The sequence below is a fragment of the Tursiops truncatus genome, chromosome 20, assembly GCF_011762595.2.
Source record: "Tursiops truncatus isolate mTurTru1 chromosome 20, mTurTru1.mat.Y, whole genome shotgun sequence".
Lineage (NCBI taxonomy): Eukaryota > Metazoa > Chordata > Mammalia > Artiodactyla > Delphinidae > Tursiops > Tursiops truncatus.
Window position 1 is genome coordinate 42,762,315 of NC_047053.1, and position 20,120 is coordinate 42,782,434.

At 43.3% G+C, this 20,120-nt stretch overlaps 1 protein-coding gene across 7 annotated transcripts in view; it reads left to right on the forward strand.

Moving 5' to 3' along the window:
* Nucleotides 1-2,101: 2,101 nt before the first annotated feature.
* METTL2A (methyltransferase 2A, tRNA N3-cytidine) overlaps nucleotides 2,102-20,120 on the forward strand; it is a 33,131-nt gene continuing 15,112 nt past the window's right edge. The window contains exons 1-9 of one of the 7 annotated variants that reach the window (XM_004311831.4): nucleotides 2,102-2,236; nucleotides 2,443-2,534; nucleotides 4,246-4,604; nucleotides 5,702-5,751; nucleotides 6,083-6,143; nucleotides 7,606-7,745; nucleotides 9,219-9,325; nucleotides 10,754-10,819; nucleotides 11,686-20,097. In XM_004311831.4, the coding sequence (XP_004311879.1) occupies nucleotides 2,127-2,236; nucleotides 2,443-2,534; nucleotides 4,246-4,604; nucleotides 5,702-5,751; nucleotides 6,083-6,143; nucleotides 7,606-7,745; nucleotides 9,219-9,325; nucleotides 10,754-10,819; nucleotides 11,686-11,840 (1,140 nt within the window). In that variant the 5' untranslated portion in view covers nucleotides 2,102-2,126 and the 3' untranslated portion in view covers nucleotides 11,841-20,097. Of the gene's footprint in view, nucleotides 2,237-2,442; nucleotides 2,545-4,245; nucleotides 4,605-5,701; nucleotides 5,752-6,082; nucleotides 6,144-7,605; nucleotides 7,746-9,218; nucleotides 9,326-10,582; nucleotides 10,820-11,685; nucleotides 20,098-20,120 lie in introns of those variants that run through there. The other 6 variants (XM_073797532.1, XM_073797531.1, XM_019944510.3 and 3 more) reach the window with 6 other exon arrangements.

Here is a 20,120-nt window from a genome sequence, read left to right on the forward strand (position 1 = left end):
ACTGAGCTGGAAGAGTTCTCAACACTCACCAGCAGAGGGACCCTTAGCTCCTCTGAAAGGGTAGTGCTTGCTGACACTACAGTCCAGTTGATACCACGGAGGACTCACAGATACATGTCTTCCAAATTCCTTCCGAAATATTATTTTAGGTGCTTCAAAAGATGGAAAAAGGGACTTCGCTGGTGGCGCAGTGAATAAGACTCCACGCTCCCAATGCAGGAGTCCCTGTTTGATCCCTGGTCAGGGAACTAGGTACCACATGCATGCCGAAACTAAGAGCTCACATGCCACAACTAAGACCCGGTGCGACTAAATAAATAAATATTAAAAAAAAAAAAAAAAGATGGAGAAAAATGAGTTGTACAGGTCAACCAAAGATAATTGTATAAAAGTTAAGTTTAGGATACTCTATCACATTTTATTAAAAGGCCCAAGTTGCTTGACATTTTAATTTTTTTTTTTCTTTTTCCCTCCTTGCAGTACACAGGCCTCTCACTGTTGTGGCCTCTCCTGTTGCGGAGCACAGGCTCCGGACGCGCAGGCTCAGCGGCCATGGCTCACGGGCCCAGCCGCTCCGTGGCATGTGGGATCTTCCCGGACCGGGGCACGAACCCGTGTCCACTGCATCGGCAGGCGGACTCTCAACCACTGCGCCACCAAGGAAGACCTGCTTGACATTTTTAATGGCTCTAATTATTGAAACTAATATAGCAAGCAACTTCAAGTGAAGACAGAGTGAGCTATCTGCAAGAAGATACGCAGTGGGACTGTTGATTGGGACCGTTGATTGGGACCACAAACAGCTTTTGGTGTGGGGAGGAAAAAAAAGCCTGTAGATGAAGGAACAAGATGCCAAAAATAAATATAAACCAACCACCTTATCTGCAAACAGCAGGCCTTGAGAAAAGATAAAAATCCTTGTACTTGTTTTTTGGAAAGGAGCTTTTGTTCAAAATGCTTCAAAAGACCTTGAGAATGGCAAAAGTATTTTGTCTTCAAATAAAGTAGTACAAGTTCTTTACTATCTTATCTTTTTGATTCACTCCTGTATTTTTCTTTGTGATTACAGAGGGTTTAGAGCTTGTTCCCATTTCTTTGGTGGGAAAGGTATAGAATCTTTCATTGCTCCCCTTGGTTTTGCCTATGGAAAGACTAAGCAGTGGAGTTAAACTATCACTGGTTACCAGTATGCTAAACCTAGTACTACATTACTTAAATAACTAACTCTTCCCTTCTCTTCTTACAAATGGTAGTCATCACTCTTCTACTGGAAGTCTTCTTAATTAACCTTACCTTATGTTGACAGCACACTTTCTTCTTTTGAGAATCAGTTTGTAGTAATTATCAAAATAGAAATGTAAGGCTGAAAATGCATTAATAGAACTACATACGTGTGTGTATTACAATTCTGATTGTGCAAATAAGCTCTCATACAGATAATCCAAAAAGGTAGTTATATTTTTAAACTTGTCCTTGGATATTCGATTTCATTTGACGAATAAACCTCGTGTTCTCAGAATTCATTTCCTATCCTCCCCCAGAAAATATATATATATATAGTCCCACACTATTATATATATACTTTTTAAATATACATGTATACACATTTTTTTTTCCTTTTTCACACTGTGAGAATCTGATTATAGAAGCTGGAAAACTGCCCTGTTTCGTCACCCTGCTTGCTACCTTCCTCAATTATCTTGGTCATTAGCTCTACGGTGGAACTAGGTACCCTTAATTCTTAAAGTGATTCTAGATTTTTCCAGCCTTACAACTTAAGGGAAACTAGGGAACCTGTTAGAGGATCCCAGCATTAGAAAGGAGGCTCAAGTAGAACGTCTCCCACTTTTTCGCCGGCCTCTTCAGGGACAAACGACTCTGGGGCAACACCCCACCACCTCTCCTTCCCCAAGGAGCCCCGCGCGACCCGACGGACCCCGAGCGCCGCCTGGACGCCCAACTCCAAGGCCGCCCCGCCCCCAGGGCCGCCCCGCCCCGCCCCGCCCCTCCTCGCCTCGCCCCGCCTCCGTCTTTTCCCGCCCAGACCGCTCGCCTTCCGGAAGGGGGCGTGACCTCGCAGGAAGTGCTCGCGTTAGGGAAAGGTAGGGATTTCCGGCTCCGGTGTCATGGACGCTTCCTACACTGAAGGCGAACACACCGCGGTCTGCGGGAAGAGGCAGCAGTTTGGGAGCCGGTTTCTGAGCGACCCGGCGCGCGTCTTCCACCACAATGCCTGGTAACCGCCCTGCCCCTCGCCCGGCCTGCGGTTCGCCCTCTGTCCCGGCGCCGTGGAGCGCTCCGAGAAACCCTTGACCGCCGGCCAGAGTCCCGCTGCCCTGCTCGAGGCGCTCTCCTCCCACGGGAGAGGCGCTCCGGGGCCATGGACTCACCTACCCGCAGCGGGAACCTGAGGCCCCTAAGCTACCCGTTTAATTTTCTCAGGGACAGTGTGGAGTGGTCAGAAGAGCAGGCCGCGGCGGCGGAGAGGAAAGTCCAGGAGAACAGTACCCAGCGGGTGTGCCAGGAGAAACAAGGTGCGCCCAGGTGGGCCCACAGTGGCATAGACAGCCAGCGTACTGCTGGACGTGTTCTCCCGGAGAGGCCAGAGAACCGAGGCCGCCGGGTCTTTGTTAGTGGACTGATACAGAATTCGGAGGTAGAATGGGAGTGGAGGGGATGGGCAAGGATGGGAAAGGACTGCGCCTTAAAATCTTGTTAGGGCGTAGAGCGTGTTTTGGTTTGGTTTTTTGTTTGGAAGAAGATAACCATCTTGATAGTATTTTCTAGTGATTTAAGTCTTTAATTATGTTGACTAGATCTTTGTTAATATGGCTGGCGTGTGGCAACCGTGTGGTCACATGATTGTCTTAGAGGGTGTATCGATACTTTCTCCATCATTACACTTCGCCTGAGGAAATGTTGCCATTAAAGCTAGATTCAAGTGGTCAGATTCTAAATATTGTTGGGGGGATGGCTAATGAGTAGTGAATTATGTGCCTTTTCTTTGTGTGATGGCTATGAGGATTTAGGGCTTCTGCCAAGGAAAGATGGATGAAGCAGAGTGGAAATAAGTCTGGTCAAAGAAAAAGAGGCCCCTTCTGCAGAGGTGGATGATTTCACTGCAACGTATCCCTAGATACTAAAAAACTAGGACTGGTTGGGCCTGTGTCCTAAGTGACAATTGAAGGTAGCGCTAGGAATGGGAGAGTAGTACCCACTGAAAGAGTTCTGAACAACAATTAGAAGATTCCGGTTACAAAATATTCACCCTACATAGTTTGACAAAGACTAGATCAAAGCAAGTTAAGGTTGAAAGGGATTTTGAAAATCATATAGTCCAATATCCTCTTTTTACAATTAAAGAATCTTGGACCTCAGGACATTAAGTGCCTTGCCCAGAGGTAAGCAGTTAGTAGTGGTGGAATTGAAATCCAGTTTCTCGGGTTTTTATTCTCCTACTACACTAGTCAAGGCCCTGTATTGGCAAAGAGCAGAAAACTGAAATCTAGTTATAAACCAGTGTTATCTCAAAAAAATAATAAATTAGTAAAAAGGAAAAACTGAAATCTAGGTCTGCTTACGTTAAACAGCAGCTTTCTTTTAAATAGTCCATACCTTAGTCTCTCCTGTACTCTATCATCAAATCTTTTCTCATCTGAAGACATTTTCCCCTCTTGTCAGCATTTTCTATTTCCATTTTTAGTCTCTATTAGTAGTAGAGAATTTATTTCTGGGCTCCACACTCTAAAGAATCACTGACAGAGGAACATAATGTAAAGAGCTACCTGTATCATAACCATTGATTTCACATGGGGAGTAACTGAAGAACCTGGGACGTTTAGCTTGTAAAAGAGGATTTAGAAGGGGAAATAATTGTCCTCAAATACGAAAGAGTTGTTCTCTTTGGCCCTGAGAAATAGTAGGACCTTTTGATCAGAAATGATTAGACAGATTTTTTGCTTAATATTAGGATTTTCTAGTAGTTAAGAGCCATCCAAAGATGTGAGGGGAAATTTGATAGGTAGTAAGTTCTCTGGCAGAAGTTGAACTCCCTGGAAGGACAAGATACACAGCAAATTCAAGTGTGATAGGTGGTAGGACTAAATGACCACCAGCTCTGAGACTGTGGCTCTACTTGAGTATAACTTTTAGTACAAATTTTGGTGAAGCAGGATGGTGATTTACACTATATACAGATAAAATATTGAGAGATGGTTCTTAAAATTCTTTCTTAACTATTTACAGTTGATTATGAGATCAATGCCAACAAATACTGGAATGACTTCTACAAAATCCACGAAAATGGGTTTTTCAAGGATAGACATTGGCTTTTTACTGAATTCCCAGAGCTGGCACCTAGCCAAAACCAAAATCACTTGAAGGCTTTGCTCTCAGAGAACAAGGGGAGTGAAGTACCTGCGTGTAGAAGCAGTGAGGATGGATCTGGTTTAATAATAGAAGCACAGCACAGTTGTTCTTCAGTCAGCCTTGGACGTAAAACACAGCCACCTCCTGTGGAAGAGAATGTAACTCAGAAACTCCGTCACCTGGAAATCTGTGCTGATGAGTTTCCTGGATCCTCAGCCACCTACCGAATACTGGAGGTAACCTCCCTTTATTGTCCTGGTAGTGGGGTTAATGAGGCTGTCTTACTATGCACATAGGGTGGCAGTAGAGAGGCTGACCACCAAAGTAACTTCTGACTGATGAACCTGACTAGACTGGACCCTTATGTTGGCCTGGAAACACCTCCAGGTGTTTGAACTAATGAAATGCCCTAGATGCAGACCAGATACCTGGTGGTCATGGCAAACAAAGACAGATCACCTGCTATTGGGAGCATTATATTGCATCCAGAAGTTGTAGCATCCTGCTGTACCTGCCATCTAGTAAAGAGTCCCAGGTCAGAAGACAGCTTTTGTTACTTCTAAGATAGTTATAAGATGGAGAGGTTAGTTGCGGTGGTACCTACTCTCAATTGTGAGAGAATTCTTGTTTTCTCAGTTTGGATGTGTGGCAGAGGCTAGGCTAGACCTGAAAAAATGTCTAGGGTGGGCACTGTAACAAATGTTCACAGAAGTGACAACACACTCCACCAGAAGCTGACTAGTTTTGGGACTGAGTCCTCTGGCATGACTTTGTGCTAGTCCCTTACCCAGCAGAATGGGACTTCTGCCTCTCCCTGCCTCATAGTTGTTACGGGGGTTAATTGAAGTAAGGTATGTAAAATGACTGAGAATAGTGTCTGGCACGCAGTAAGCCTTTAGTAAATTGTGCTGTTTTTATAATTACCACACCCAGCGCTGAATTTAGGACAGTGTTGCCATGGTCCTCCTTTCATGAATTTTTCAACCCAGTCTGCTAGAAACATTTTTCCAATAATGATATAGTGGAGCTCAGTAAGAAAATGTTTTGTTTACAGGACCATTTGCCAAAACTCAGAAAGTAAAAGCAGCCCATGCCCTTTTTTCCAGACCATCTCCCTCCCGCTAGTGAAAGCCCGTGCTCTCATCTTTTATGGCTATCTCTTTAAGGGTTCCCGAGGTCAAGGGCAGGGAATGTCATGGGTACTATTTAGCTCTGGTCACTACACCTTCCCTAATACAATTAGACAAGATTATCCGTTGTTGATTATTTATCTAGCTTTAGGGAATTAATTCTTTGGAAAGTTCTGTGATTAATAGTTCATTTCTGTCTACAGGTTGGTTGTGGTGTGGGAAACACAGTCTTTCCAATTTTACAAACTAACAAGTAAGTTTGTTGTAAAGTTTACATGACAGCAAAGAAGAGAAAAGTGAGGGGTTGTTGTTTCTTAGAACTCTTACTGCATCCAAGTGGTAATAGTGGTTATTGGGAATTGTGGGTTATAGGAGATTAGATATCTACATTATCCATTTATGGATTGTTTTGACTTAATTCTATTTATGAGTTATCTTTGTCATCAGGGAAATTAGTGGGTGTTAAACCTGTTGCATTGTTAATATATGGTACCTTCATATTTTAACTCTGCTACATGGGAAAGAGAATAGACATAGTACAGTTTGTAATCTAATTGTTCTGCTGTTTTTTCTGCCCATTTCAGTGACCCAAGACTCTTTGTTTACTGTTGTGATTTTTCTTCCACAGCTGTAGAACTGGTCCAGGTAAGTGCAGTGCTCCTGTCCCTAATTTTCACTGACTTAAAGGGGAAAGGGTCTGCTAAAAATCAAGGTCTCTAGCTATTTTCTTATTGTACTGTGGTCTGAAAGTAAAAGATGTACTGAAACAGCATGGAGTAGAGGAAAGGGCCAAATGTGAATACAGAATATGTTGCTTGCCTGCTGTGAAACTTTGGGCGGGTCTCTTGACCTACCCAAACTCATGTTTTAAGGATTAAAATGAGATGATTATTTCATTCAGGATTCTTTGAGTTACAAGTTACAGAAACTTCTAGACAAACTCAGCTAAAGGGATTGTCATAGAACTCAAGGGCGTAAAGTGTAGCCAGGACTAAAACTCAGCCCTGAAAAGGTGTCAGATACCAAAGGCAAACTGGCTGGCTGGTGAGATGTTGCCGCCCCCTCCTATCACAATACCTCCCTCAAGTTCACAGTGTCTTATCTCTCATTGCCCATTTGCCTTTTGTTTTGTTTTTTCTTTGCAGACCACCTTTCTCTAATAAGTTTTTCCTGGTTTTGCACGTGGCCTTGGCCTCAGCATACTTGCCCCTCCCAGTCCCTTACAAGTCTCCCCTCTTCACGTGTTCCCAAAACCTCCTCTCAATGACAGTGTCTTGATTCCAAAGTCCCCAGAAAGTCTGATTGACTCAACCCAGCTGACAGTCTACTTGCCCTGTTTCAATTAGCTGTGGCCAATGAGGAACAAAGTCACATTTTTGGAGAAGAGAGATGTGGATAGGGAAGTTACCCTAAAAATGTGCGTGTTACAATAATGTATGATGCTCCTAGCATAGGAGCTCAGGAATTGGTAATAATTCTGGATTTTTTTTTTTTTTTTCTTCACTGCTTGGCTTGCAGGATCTAAGTTCCCTGACCAGGGATCGAACCCAGGCCCCTAACAGTGAAAGCATTCCCTAACTGGACCGCCAGGGAATTCCCACTTCTGGAACTATTCTTGCAAACCTATACCAGACGAATATTGAGGCTTATCCTTAGTTAATTTAACGATAATAAATTGTAGGTTAAATCTTCCACATCTAGAGAGAGAGATTTTCCTGGAGAATTCTATGATCTGTGTAATACGCTGTAGTAGGAGTTTAAATCATGCTTTTTCAGTACGTTTTGTTTTCCTCCTTATGAGGTTTCTTTTTGCCCTTTTGGTCACTTACCTTCCTGGTCATTTTCCAGTCCTCAGATCTGACTCCGCATCAGAATAAAGACTAAAATTAGAGGAGTTGGGAACATTCCATTTTAAGCATACCAGTTAGATTCCACAGGGTCCTAGAGTTGTTCCTGATTCTTACCCTAAGAGTAAGAATGTTTGCCATAATGGCAAGAACTATCTCCTCAGTGGGAAGAGGCGGTGATTACGTTTAAAGCAAGATAGCTTTTCTTGAGTCTATGTGAACATTTTCTAGCCTGTGTCCTCTCTTCCATCTGTCTGCAGACAAATTCAGCATATGATCCTTCTCGGTGTTTTGCCTTTGTTCACGACCTGTGTGATGAAGATAAGAGTTACCCAGTGCCCGGGGATAGTCTTGATGTCATCATCCTCATATTTGTTCTCTCAGCAATCATTCCAGACAAGTAAGTTTTAGATCCCTTAGCCAGTAGCATAGCAAAAACAAAGCTTTGGTCAGGGACCTGGATGTCAGAGGTGGAACCTAAATAAGAAGGATTTTATTAATGTTCTGATAGGCAGGAAGAAGCTCCTCCATCCTAGGAGCAGTAGGAGCTTCTCAACTATTTTTCTAAATTTGTCTTGGAGTCCAACTTCTGGTTTAGCATCTAAACCTCTGCTTGTTGACTGCAGTGCTCGGTTCTTCCCATGATTATGGTTTAACATCCCCAGAGAGTGAGGGGGCTGTCTTAGTGGGTATGTGGAAATTTCCTATTGACCATCACATAGCATGATGTCTTAGAACTGTGGATGCCACAGCTATTAGAGAACATCCCATTATTGGCCTTTTAAATGCTTTCAATAGAACAAGCTTATTAACAGCACAAAATTTACAGTGAAGTTTAACTCAGGTGTTCTCTGTTTAAGTTCTTCAGAAAACTATAGTACAGGAGAATTCTGTAAAATCACGATTAGATAAAAGGAAAGTCGGTTGGTTTACCCTAAAAGATACCATTGAAGTCTCCTAGACAGGCAGCCAGTTGTCCCGACGAAGGTGAAATACTGTCTCAAGGAGGCAGTAGCATTCGGGGCAGTTGCGGGGGGTGGGGCGTGACTGACTTTCTCTAGCCCACATTTCCTCTAGGATAGCATTGTGTCATCTGACCTGACAGGGATATTGTGAGTGAGAAATAAAGGCAGGTGGAGGGCAGCCCAAACGGCCTGGCATGGTTTTAAACATTAATTGCAGAAGCTTACATGCTGTACACTTTTAAAAACTGATATGGACTGAAACAAAACATTAAAATTAAAAATTCATTATTCAGTATTTAAATAGACTTTCAAATGGTTTTTTTAAGTTTTAAGCATTTATACTTTTGCAGTGGTTAAAGCTGAAACCTGCACTGAGACTCTGTATATGGAAAGTGCAGTCAGAAGTGTAAAGCAGTCTGCCCAGAGTACTCATTTGCATACAGACTGTATCACCATGTAAATTGTAAGTTCTAGGTTCAGTCTTCATTTAACAGATGGAAGGATGCAGGCTGCATTCAAAGAGCTTGGGCCTAGTGGGGCAGGCAGATGGGTCAACTAGCAATCTCCATACTGGGTGGTCAGGGGTCCTCTCAGATCCATGGGAGCCTGGTGTAGGATTGGCTTCCCCATGAGGAGTGGGAAGTGAATCAGGCAGAGAGCATATAACTTCCCCCACGGTGGACCTCTGCTGAAGAAGCAGGCCTCTTCAGACCTCTTCATACTGAAGGCAGTGGATCGGAGGCACAGTTGTGAGCAGGCAGCAGAAGGCACAGCAGAGGTTTGGGCATGTGCTCAGGTTATAACTGAAACAAGAGTGGAGGAGATTTCAGGGCTTTTCGGGATATGCTACAGGGGAGAGGAACCCTATCCTTAAAGAGATCTGATCTTCGTTCCCTGCTGCCCCACAGGATGCAGAACGCTATCAACAGGCTAAGCAGGCTTCTGAAGCCTGGAGGGATGATGCTTCTGCGAGATTATGGCCGCTATGACATGGCTCAGCTTCGGTTTAAAAAAGGTATTTTCCCACTATAATCAAAACAACGGTTTTGCCATAAGAATAGTCATACAAATTAGTGGAATAAAATAGAGACTCTCAAATTATATAGCTCCATACATAAAGCCATTTAATACATGATAAGGGTGGTATGTTTTTGAAGACTTGTATAATCTAGGCGTTAGGGAGGTCTTTTTTAGAAAAAGGCATTTGATTACATAAATAGTTTTTAAGTGTGGTATGGCAAAAGATGCCATTAAAGTTAAAAGACAAAATGACAGATTGAGGACAAATATTTTCAGTTAAAGGAACAGATAAAGACAATGTCAGTGCTCTTCAAGCAGGGCTGTTGGCAAATTGATAAGGGAAAAGATCAGTGACCCACCAAAAAACAGACAAGAAGTGTTTTAGAGTTGATTTACTAAAGAGCAGATCCAAATGGCTGAAACCAAAATTTCAAGAAAATAAAAATAACAATGAGATACCTATTGCTGGCTGATTCAGAGAAAGAGATACACTCTTCCATTATTGGTAGAAATAGAAATGGTTACAGCCTTTCTTTAAGCATCCTAGTGTTATCTATCCAATCCAACAGTCCTTTTGGGATTTATTCAAGAACCAGCACATAATATGTGTATGATAAGCAAAATCTTGGAAACAAAGTGACTGCCTCTGGATAGGGGAATGTTGTGCATATCACATGAGATAGACCCCATACCACTGGTCTTGGGGGGGTTTCCATGCTATATTACCAAGTGAGAAAAGCAATGTGCACATGGGTATTTTAAACTTAATCCCCTGTATAACAGTAACTGGGGAAAAATAAGATTATTTGGACATTCAAAAGGTATAGAAGGATTGATTACATATCAGGTTGTTAAATTGACAAGGTCAGGGGGCTTAGCAGCAGGAGGGGAAGTGTGTGTCTTTGATAAAAACAGTATATATGTGATCATATTTATGAATGTGCATGTGGATACGTAGAGAGACATGCAAAAGGACAGTCACTAAAACAGGAATAGTGGCTGTCTCAGATTTCCTTAAACTTAGCTATATTCCTTGAGGTTTTTTAAATGTGTTTTTAGAGGGGCAGAAGGCTGTTTAGAAAGTTGTTTCTGTTTTTAAACAAAGTGTATGCGCTATTTATTTAATCGGGGAGGGAGGGAAAAACAAGCTATTTTCATCATGAAACGGAACTGTAGAACAGGGGGCTGAGAATTGCATGTGTTAGCTAACACTGAAGTTTGATTATTCCCCTTGGGCTGCTCTTCTCCAAAGCACCATTCCTTTGTAGGAGAGAAATTGCAGATTCCTGCAAAGTACCAGTGTAACCAAGAAAAGGATCCGTTCTTGGCCCAAGAAATTGATATCTTGATGCACATTTGATTGGCAATGAAATTCAAAGAAGTGCTTTAAAGTTTCTCTGGTCTTTACCACACCACTCTGCAGGTCAGTGTCTGTCTGAAAATTTCTATGTGAGAGGCGATGGCACCAGAGTGTACTTCTTCACACAAGGTATGAAAGCACTCGTCTTTATGCTGACAGCCCCCACAGGGCCAGATTACATGTTCCTCCGTGTGCTTTCAGAAGTGAAATCATCTGGCCCCTTCTATCTTTCGCAGCCTCTTCTCTGCCCTTCCCCACCTCTCAGCCTACCTTCAGCCACCTTGAACCACTCACTGCTCCAAGTAGGCTCAGCTTGTCGGATCCTTCTGTCCCTCCTTTGCTCTTCTACTGGCTGCTCTTCCTCTCTATCACTTTGTCCAAAACAGGAACCTGCCCATTTTGCAAGACTCCACTGTAGCTGTTTCAGGCTCTAAGCTGGGTTGTACCTTAGGTGCACCTGAGTTACGGTGAACTCATGGCCCCCTGGGTTCTAGGTATAACTCAGAACTGCTCTCCTCTGCTGCTTGTCCTGCTGCCGGTTTCCTCCTCCTCCAGTGCCTTATGAATACTTCATTCCTGGGCCGTTTGTCAGGTCACATACTTTTTTGAACTTTTAGTTAGTGATGGAACCTCTCTCCTAAAAAAAAAAAAAAAAAAAAAAAAATGGCCTTGACATGCCATATATGTCAATTTTTGCATATAATTGTAAGGTGTACGTAGAACCCTAGAAAATTCTTTCTCATCAGCTAACTTTTAGAGAGGTTCTCCCTGTGGGTTCCAGGCTGCCATTCACTCATGGTTTGCCTTCCCCTACCTAAATGTGGACTTCCTGCTACCAAGCCACTACTGCGTGTGTAACTAAACAATACTGCTCAAGCCATTTAAAATCTATAAATAAGGACAGCAATCTCACAGAGTGCCATTTAACATGGGAAGTGGTAGGCACAGTGCTTTTTCTTCAGGGGAAAATATATAAACATCTCTTTCCAAACTAGATGAACTGGACGCACTTTTCACTACTGCTGGACTGGAAAAGGTTCAGAACCTGGTGGATCGCCGGTTGCAAGTGAATCGAGGGAAACAACTGACAATGTACCGAGTTTGGATTCAGTGCAAATATCGTAAGCCTCTTCTGTCCAGCACCAGCTGAGAGGCACCTGCTCCTGACAGGCGAGGTCATTGGGGCTTTTTAAAAAGAACGCCCACAAATGGTGTCTTGTAGATATTAAACCATTCAAGGATTCCAACAGATTTGAACCTAGGAAGAATTATTTTATATCAAAATTCTAACCATTTTTTATAAAGCAGAAACACACCATTGTAAAGCAATTATACTCCAATAAAGATGTTTTTAAAAAAACACAACAAAAAAAGATTCTAACCATTTTTGCTTCATATTTGTGAAGCCCTGTGGTATATACTTTTCTCATTTTTTTTTCTTACTTGGAGATCTCAAAGAATCTTTCTTGCCATTTTGTAACTTAATAGTTGAAATGTTATTCATGGGAATCAAAGAATTTATTTCCATGTGTAAGTATTATATATGATGAAGTGAATAACTAAGTTGCATTAAATTAGTTGGGGATTCAAATGCCTAGACTAAGAAATTGATACAAAGATGACTAAAGGCCTCATTCATTGGTCATCAGAGATACAAATTAGGAAGAATCACCTGTCTTTGGATATTGTCCTGACTCAAAAAAAGAGCATCAAAATACGGTGTCTTTGTTAAGTATTTGGTCATGGTCTCTGCTTGACCTCCATGGAATTTTAAGTACTGTTTCCCCATCTAAGTAACCTGCATCTAAAAAAATTAAAAGGATCTTCACTTTTAGCAAATTGTCTTTCTGTGTGTGCCCTTAAATGTTTGACTGAGAGACATTTTAGCCATTTCATTTCTGAATGTGAGCCTTTCATCCCTGTTAACTTTTTTAATGTGATCGCCCCCGTTGATGGTCCACAAACTATATGATGTGTTCTTCATTTTATTGAATTAAGAATTTTCAATTCTTCATTCCTACATTTTGGGTTTTTAACTCAAACTTTAATATTCTCATAATTGTTTATTTTATTTATAAAAATATAAGTCATAAGCATTTATTTTAATAATTCCAAACTTACAGAGAAGTACAGTACCAGAAATACTGTGAGAATAGTCAACTTTTTTCTGAATTGTTTTTTCTTTTTTTTTTTGGCCACACTACATGACATGTGGGATCTTACTTCCCTGATCAGGAATTAAACCGGTGAACCCTGCAGTGGAAGCACGGAGTCTCAACCACTGGACCTCCAGGGAGGTCCCTTGAACCATTTTTTTTTTAAAGATTGAATTTTAGTTATTTTTGGCTGTGTTGGGTCTTCGTTGCTGCGTGCGGGCTTTCTCTAGTTGCAGCGAGCGGGGGCTACTCTTCATTGCGGTGCGCGGGCTTCTCACTGTGGTGGCTGCTCTTGTTGCGGAGCACGGGCTCTAGGAGCATGGGCTTCAGTAGTTGCAGTACCCAGGCTCAGCAGTTGTGGTTCACGGTCTCTAGAGCATAGGCTCAGTTGCTTTGCGGCATGTGGGATCTTTCCAGACCAGGGCTGGAACCCGTGTCCCCTGCATTGGCAGGTGGATTCTTAACCACTGTGCCACCAGGGAAGTCCCCTTGAATCATTTTTAAGAGTAAGTTGCAAGGTGATATCCCAACACTGCTGCATATTTTATACTGTGTAATTCGTGTAACTGAAGATGTTCTCCTATATCACTGAATATATCCATCAGAAGTGGATAATTAACATGAAAGTAGAAATTAACATGGAAATCCTACTATCCACAGGTAACCAAGTTTTCCCAATGGTCCCAATAATATCCTTTATCATCAAAAAAAAAAAAAAGGCCTTCTGTTACATATAGTAGTCATTTCTCAGTCTCTCAGTCTGGAACAATCCTTGAGGTTTGTTTTCATGATCTTGACATTTGAAGATTACAGGCTATTTTGCAGACTGCCCTCAAATTTGAGGGTTTGTTAATGCCTCATGATTTGGTTCAAGTACATATTTTGGGCAGGAATATCAGAAGTGATGCTATTGTGGTCCATGATTTTGATGAACCCTGGTGGTGGTGGTGTTAACTTTGATCACTTAATTGGGGTGGTGCCTGCTGGGTTTCTCCACTGAAAAGTTCCTAATAACTATTTTGTAGGGTAGTGCTTTGAGACTAAATATCCCATTCCTCGTTAAACTCTACCCCTTAGTTTAAGCATCTATTGCTGTTTCTTGGCTGAATTACTACTATGATGGCAGCCAAGTAATGTTTTTGAATCCCACATTCCTCCTATACTTATTGGTTGGCATTCTACCATAAGGAAGGCTTCCTTTTCTCTATTCATTTGCTTATGGACTCATGGGTTTGTTTTACTCAATGATTATTATATATTACTATCATTTTGATATTTTATGATATTGATGCTCATGTTGTCCCACATTTGGCCAGTGGGAGCCCCTTCAAATGCTTCTGTGACCTTTTGATATGTGCAGGAAGCAGGAAGACTCTGCTTTTTTTTAAAAAATTTTTATTCATTTATTTAATTTTTGGCTGCATTGGGTCTTTGTTGCTATGTGGGGGCTACTCATCGTGGTGGTTTCTCTTTGTTGCAGAGCATGGGCTCTAGGTGCACGGGCTTCAGTAGTTGTGGCTCGCGGGCTCAGTAGTTGTGGCTCACGGGCTCTGTAGAGCGCAGGCTCGGTAGTTATGGTGCATGGGCTTAGTTGCTCTGCAGTGTGTGGGATCTTCCTGAACCAGGGCTCAAACCCATTTACACTGCATTGGCAGGCAGATTCTTAACCACTGCGCCACCAGGGAAGTCCCAAGACTCAGGTTTTATACCTAGCTGCAAAGCACAAGGTAGGTGCTGGGAAGATGGAATAAAAACTGTTCCTGTTGTTATGAATGCTTTAGAGATGCTGAGGGAAGGTCTTTAGCGGATCATTTAATATATCTGTTCTTCATTTCAAAGGACAAATGAAATACCATTCCAGCACTTCAAGCACAAGTTGTTCCAGGCTCACCTTGTACTTTCTCTGCCCCAGTCTGAACCAGCTATTTCCCCCAAGGAGTTCTAGTTTCTTTTACTAGAGCAAGGTATTTAGAAACCAAGCCAAGGGTGCTCATTGCTATTGTGGTGCCTATTCCCAGGCCCCCTCAGTGGATGGAGCTCAGGGATATATGTATATGTATACATACATGCATCTGTATTTCTGTACTTAAATATATATTGAGGGCTTCCCTGGTGGCGCAGTAGTTGAGAGTCCGCCTGCTGATGCAGGGGACACGGGTTCGTGCCCCGGTCCGGGAAGATCCCACATGCCATGGAGCGGCTGGGCCCGTGAGCCATGGCCGCTGAGCCTGTGCTCCACAATGGGCAAGGCCACGACAGTGAGAGGCCCGACAGTGAGAGGCCTGCGTATCGCAAAAAAAAAAAATACATATATATATGTTGAAAACCAGTTCAAACCAGTACCTTTGATTCCAATCCAACACCACAAGATTTATTCTAGTTTTTATTCTTTCTCTCTGTACTTGTTCTCTTTTCCAACAATCCCAAATGCCCACAATCCTCAACATATTGGGATAATCCAGTCATATGTAACCATTCTTTTGTCACCACACATGGATGCCCTCTCACCTCTTGGGCTCTTTGACACCCTCTCCAAGCCACTGTTTCCATCATTACCTCACCTAGTCACCCTCCTCACCCAGACACCCTCCTGCCCTGGATTCAGCACCCCACAGAGCCACCACAACCCCTCTGCCCCTGCACTAACACATACCTTGCTTGGTTTCACCTGTTTTAAAAGGTAGGAGTAAAGGAGCGCCCATCTTTTCCATTGTAATGAATTTATTTAAAATGAAAACACTGGGGCTTTCCTGGTGGCGCAGTGGTTAGGAATCCGCCTGCCAATGCAGGGGACACGGGTTCAAGCCATGGTCCGGGAAGATCCCACATGTTGCGGAGCAACTAAGCCCGTGCACCACAACTACTGAGCCTGCGCTCTAGAGCCCACGAGCCACAACTACTGAGCCCACGTGCCACAACTACTGAAGCCCATGTGCCTAGAGCCCATGCTCCACAACAAGAGAAGCCACTGCAATGAGAAGTCTGTGCACCGCAATGAATAGTAGCCCCCGCTCGCTGCAACTAGCGAAAGACTACACGCAGCAACGAAGACCCAGTGCAGCCAAAAATAAATAAATTTTAAAAATAAAATGAAAACACTGAGTCACTGGAATGTATTTCATTTGTCTTTTGAAATGAAGAACAGCTTTATTAAATGATCCACTAAAGACCTTCCTTGCAGAAGTCCGCAAGGCTGTGATAGACTTCACCTCAGAGGTCACCTACGCCCAGCCAGCTGAGGGGGCATCTCCAACAAGGTCTCCATCCATGCAGCAGTGACGGGACTCCCAGTAGAGGAGGTGGTCTGCCTCAGTGCTCGCATCAACACCACTCGCTACAAGCTGATGGTGGCAGATACTGTGATTGAGAAATTTGCTTCAATTAAGAGTGAAATTGAAAAACTGAAGATGAACAAGGACCACTTAGAGAAGGTTTTACAAGGTGGGTCAGCAAAAGCCAAAGAATTAGCATATCCCATGTGCCGGGAGATGAAAAAATTGGTGGGACTTCTATAAGAAGTTTCAACTAGTCACAAAAAGGCTTTTCTATCTTTTGGTCTGTGCACTCCAGTAAAGGCAGCTTTCCTCACAAGAGAAAAATTATAGTTTGGGGACACTTAATTTGGTACACCTGATCATTGGCTTCATTTGATGAATAATGATTTGTAGCTTTCAAAAACAGAACAAGAAAACCTTCCTTTGGCGTCGCTGAAGCATTTCAAAGCAACAGGAACAATTTTTATTCCATCATCCTAGTACCTGCCTTGTGCTTTGGGCTTAGGTATAAAAGTTGAGCCTTTTCCTCCCCCTCTCCCGCTCCCTGTACCTTTCTGCCACATGCCAAGCTCTCTGACTCTTTATCTGTCAAGCTAACTTGAACTCTGTAAGGGACTTTGCATAATTTTTCAGCCTTGGAATCACTAATGGGGGGCAGAGGACAATTAAATATGGTTAGGGTAGATTAAAGTATGACCTCAGTGCCACTCAAAAAAATACAGACTGCCTGGACTATAAGTCTGACTCCAGTCTGACTCGATACTCTTTTTTTTGAATTTTATTTTATTTACTTTTTTATACAGCAGGTTCTTATTATCTGTTTTACACATATTAGTGTATATATGTCAATCCCAATCTCCCAATTCATGCCACTACCCCCCACCCCACCCCACCCCACCCCGCCACTTTCCCCCCTTGGTGTCCATACGTTTGTTCTCTACGTCTGTCTGACTCAATACTCTTAAAGAAGAAAAGTGCTTGTGTTGGCTGGGAAGGTAGCTCCACATGTGAAACTGCTCAGGAAGTTGTGTGGTTTAGATTGGAGTCTAGTAGAGAAGTGTTTCTGAAACTGATCTTCTTAAGTGGTGTTAATTTGGCTGAGGAGATAAATTCAACGTTGTTTGAAACATGAGGGACAGTTTAATTTGAGACAGGTGCACCAGAGCTATTAGAAGCCATGTTCCTGAAGGTGGTGCCCAGGGTCAGGGTGTAACACTGTCACCTGGAGACCATGGGTTCTTACACCTCAGAAGTGATTCATCGCCCGATTTTGTGTGCTTCATCTTGAACCTGCCCTCTGCTAATGCTGTCAAATCTATGCAGTGGGTCCACTACCTGCCTTCGTGTGAGTTCATACTCTCTTGGCTCTGACTAGGAAATTAGGGCCTTGGAAACTTAGTAGGAAAAGGAAAATCTAATGTACTAAGACATCCTGCTTTCCTCTAATTGATTCCTATCTTTGATTAAAGACGTTACTTTAGTAATAGTAGGGGGTTCTATCTGTGGCTTAAAAGATGAACTCAGGACAAACCGCTTCTTTCACTCTGTTCACAAAGGCCTTTTTTTGGTTTGTGGCTGCAGCTGCTATTTTCAGTGCCGGGCTGCATCGATGCGTTGCACATTTTTATATGCTTCTTAATTTGGCGTGCAGGTTGATTTGGGAGCCTGGGTTGAGAGGTGGGAGGAGTGCTGGTGATGAATTTTGCAAGTAAAAACACCAAAATGGTGTGTCACAGCCACCTCACTTTACTCCAGTGAATTTCTAGGTGCAAGATTGGATATCGATTGTCTCTTGACTGTAGTCAGTGGACTGTACTACATGACCAAGTTACAGGACAAACAGCCACAGTCAGATTCCATGCTCCAGTGGGGGCCCTGAGACACAGTAGCCAGTAACCTTGACCAAGGGCTCAAACTTGGCATCTTCACCCTGAGGTAAGCCCCAAATTGCATTCATTCATTCATCCCCCACCTTCCTTTCTCCATTAAAACTTAAAATATCCAGGAATTCCCTGGTGGTCCAGTGGTTAGGACTCCATGCTTTCACTGCTGAGGTCCCAGGTTCAATCCCTAATTGGGGAACTAAGCCCACGGCGCAGCAAAAAAAAAAAAAAAAAAAAAAATCCTTAGAAGGAGCCACACTTTAAACACTTCCACGGGGAGGAGCAGGACTGGAGAAAGGCCTCGTGTCCTGTGCCGCCAGTGAGCCCCCCATGCCCTGCTCAACCTTGCTTCCCATTGCTCAGCATTTATTGGGTGATTAAGGCTGACACTCAGTGGAGCTCAGGAAATGATGAATTCCTTGGGGGAACTTTGTATTCTCAGCACTTAGCCAGCACCTGGCCCACGGTCGTGCACGATGCATGAGGACTGAATGACTAAATAGCTTTTTTCTGCCATGCCCCCACCCCCGACAACAGACATGCATTGGCACACAGTTTGTATTTAACTTCAGAAGACCGTAGTGTACAGGACTGTGGTTGCAAGTATCAGCAGCTCAAGCTGGCTTAAGGGAGAAAACAGAAGGTAGGAGGACACAGAGTGTCTCATGGACGCCCAGGCAGAAAGGTAGAGGGGCCTCAGGAGTCCTGGGAAGTGTGTACTCACCAGCACTCCCCAGTCTGGCCAAGGACCTTCCCTGCTCCTTGGTCCACTTGTAGGAGGCGACCATCAACCCTAAGGCTTGATATCTCTGTAATATGAGTGTGTTTCTCTGTGTGTGTGTGTGTGTGTGCACGCGCACACACAGTTAGGAGTAAGCAGTTGCCAGAATGGGTTTACAGACCAAGCAGAGTCCCCAAAAGGCATCCACAGAGCACCCTTTATGTGACATCTGGGCACCACCATTATTTACTTGATCTTTTAAAATTACTTACATTCTTAAATTTATTTTTAAAGGAAACTTTATATCACTGTGATAAATGTAAAATAAGTATTTGTCCTGAACAAAAGTATTTTTAAAAAATAAATACAATGAAAACAAGAGAATAATATAAGTTCTATCTGGATCCCATTGCTGGTCAAAAGCTGTGAGCCCCAGGCCTGGAAACACCGCAGTGGACGGAGCAGAGTCACAGCTCTCTCGGAGCTCACACTTAAATGGGGCGATTCCAACAGTAAACCTATAAAACATGAGTCAGGTGGGCATATGCCAGGAAGAATCGAGCAGGGTAGGGAGGATAGCGAGGTGACAGGGAGCAGGGGAAAGGGCCCTCTGAGGTGGGGTGGGCAGAGAAGATCTCCTGGAGGAGGTGACATTTTTCATGGGATGTGTGGAGGCAGGGCCTTCAAGGCAGAAGGAACGGCCACTGCAAAGGCCTAAGGATCTTGGTAGACTCCACCCCACGGCATGGGCAACACTGCATCACAAATAGTAGCTTAGGGGACCATTGCTCACTCTTGTAATAAAAGTATCTGCCTTTAGCACCTTTTAATAAGCATATTACTGGGAGTTCGCTGGCGGTCCAGTGGTTAAGACTCCACCTTCCAATGCAGGGGACTCAGGTTCGATCCCTGGTCGGGGAACTAAGATCACACATGCCGTGGGGCAACTAAGCCTGCCTGCTCTACAGCCCGCGTGCCACAACTAGAGAGCCCTGCATGCCGCAACTACCGATTAATTTAAAAAACTAATTAATAAGAGTATTACCCAAGTGCACTAAGAAATTAGAGAGAATGATTACTTGTCTCCATCAGACCCTCAGGTCCAGGATCTGGATTCTTCTCGGTTCATTTAGGGACAATTAAAATTATGAAGGCAGCCCAACTCACGAGAGTCTCTTATATAAACCAGGATTATTGATCTGTGATCTGAGGCATACCTGACAAGCCAAGGGGATCTCCCCAGGAAAGGAAGCTGCTTGAGAAACTGAAGATCAGAAGTTGATTGCTAAGAATACACCAGAGCCTCAGAGTCAGTGGCACAAAGAGAGGCTTCTGTCAAGCCGTGGCTGTCCCGAATCCCCTGTCTGCACGGGTGAGGCAACCACTGAGCAGATC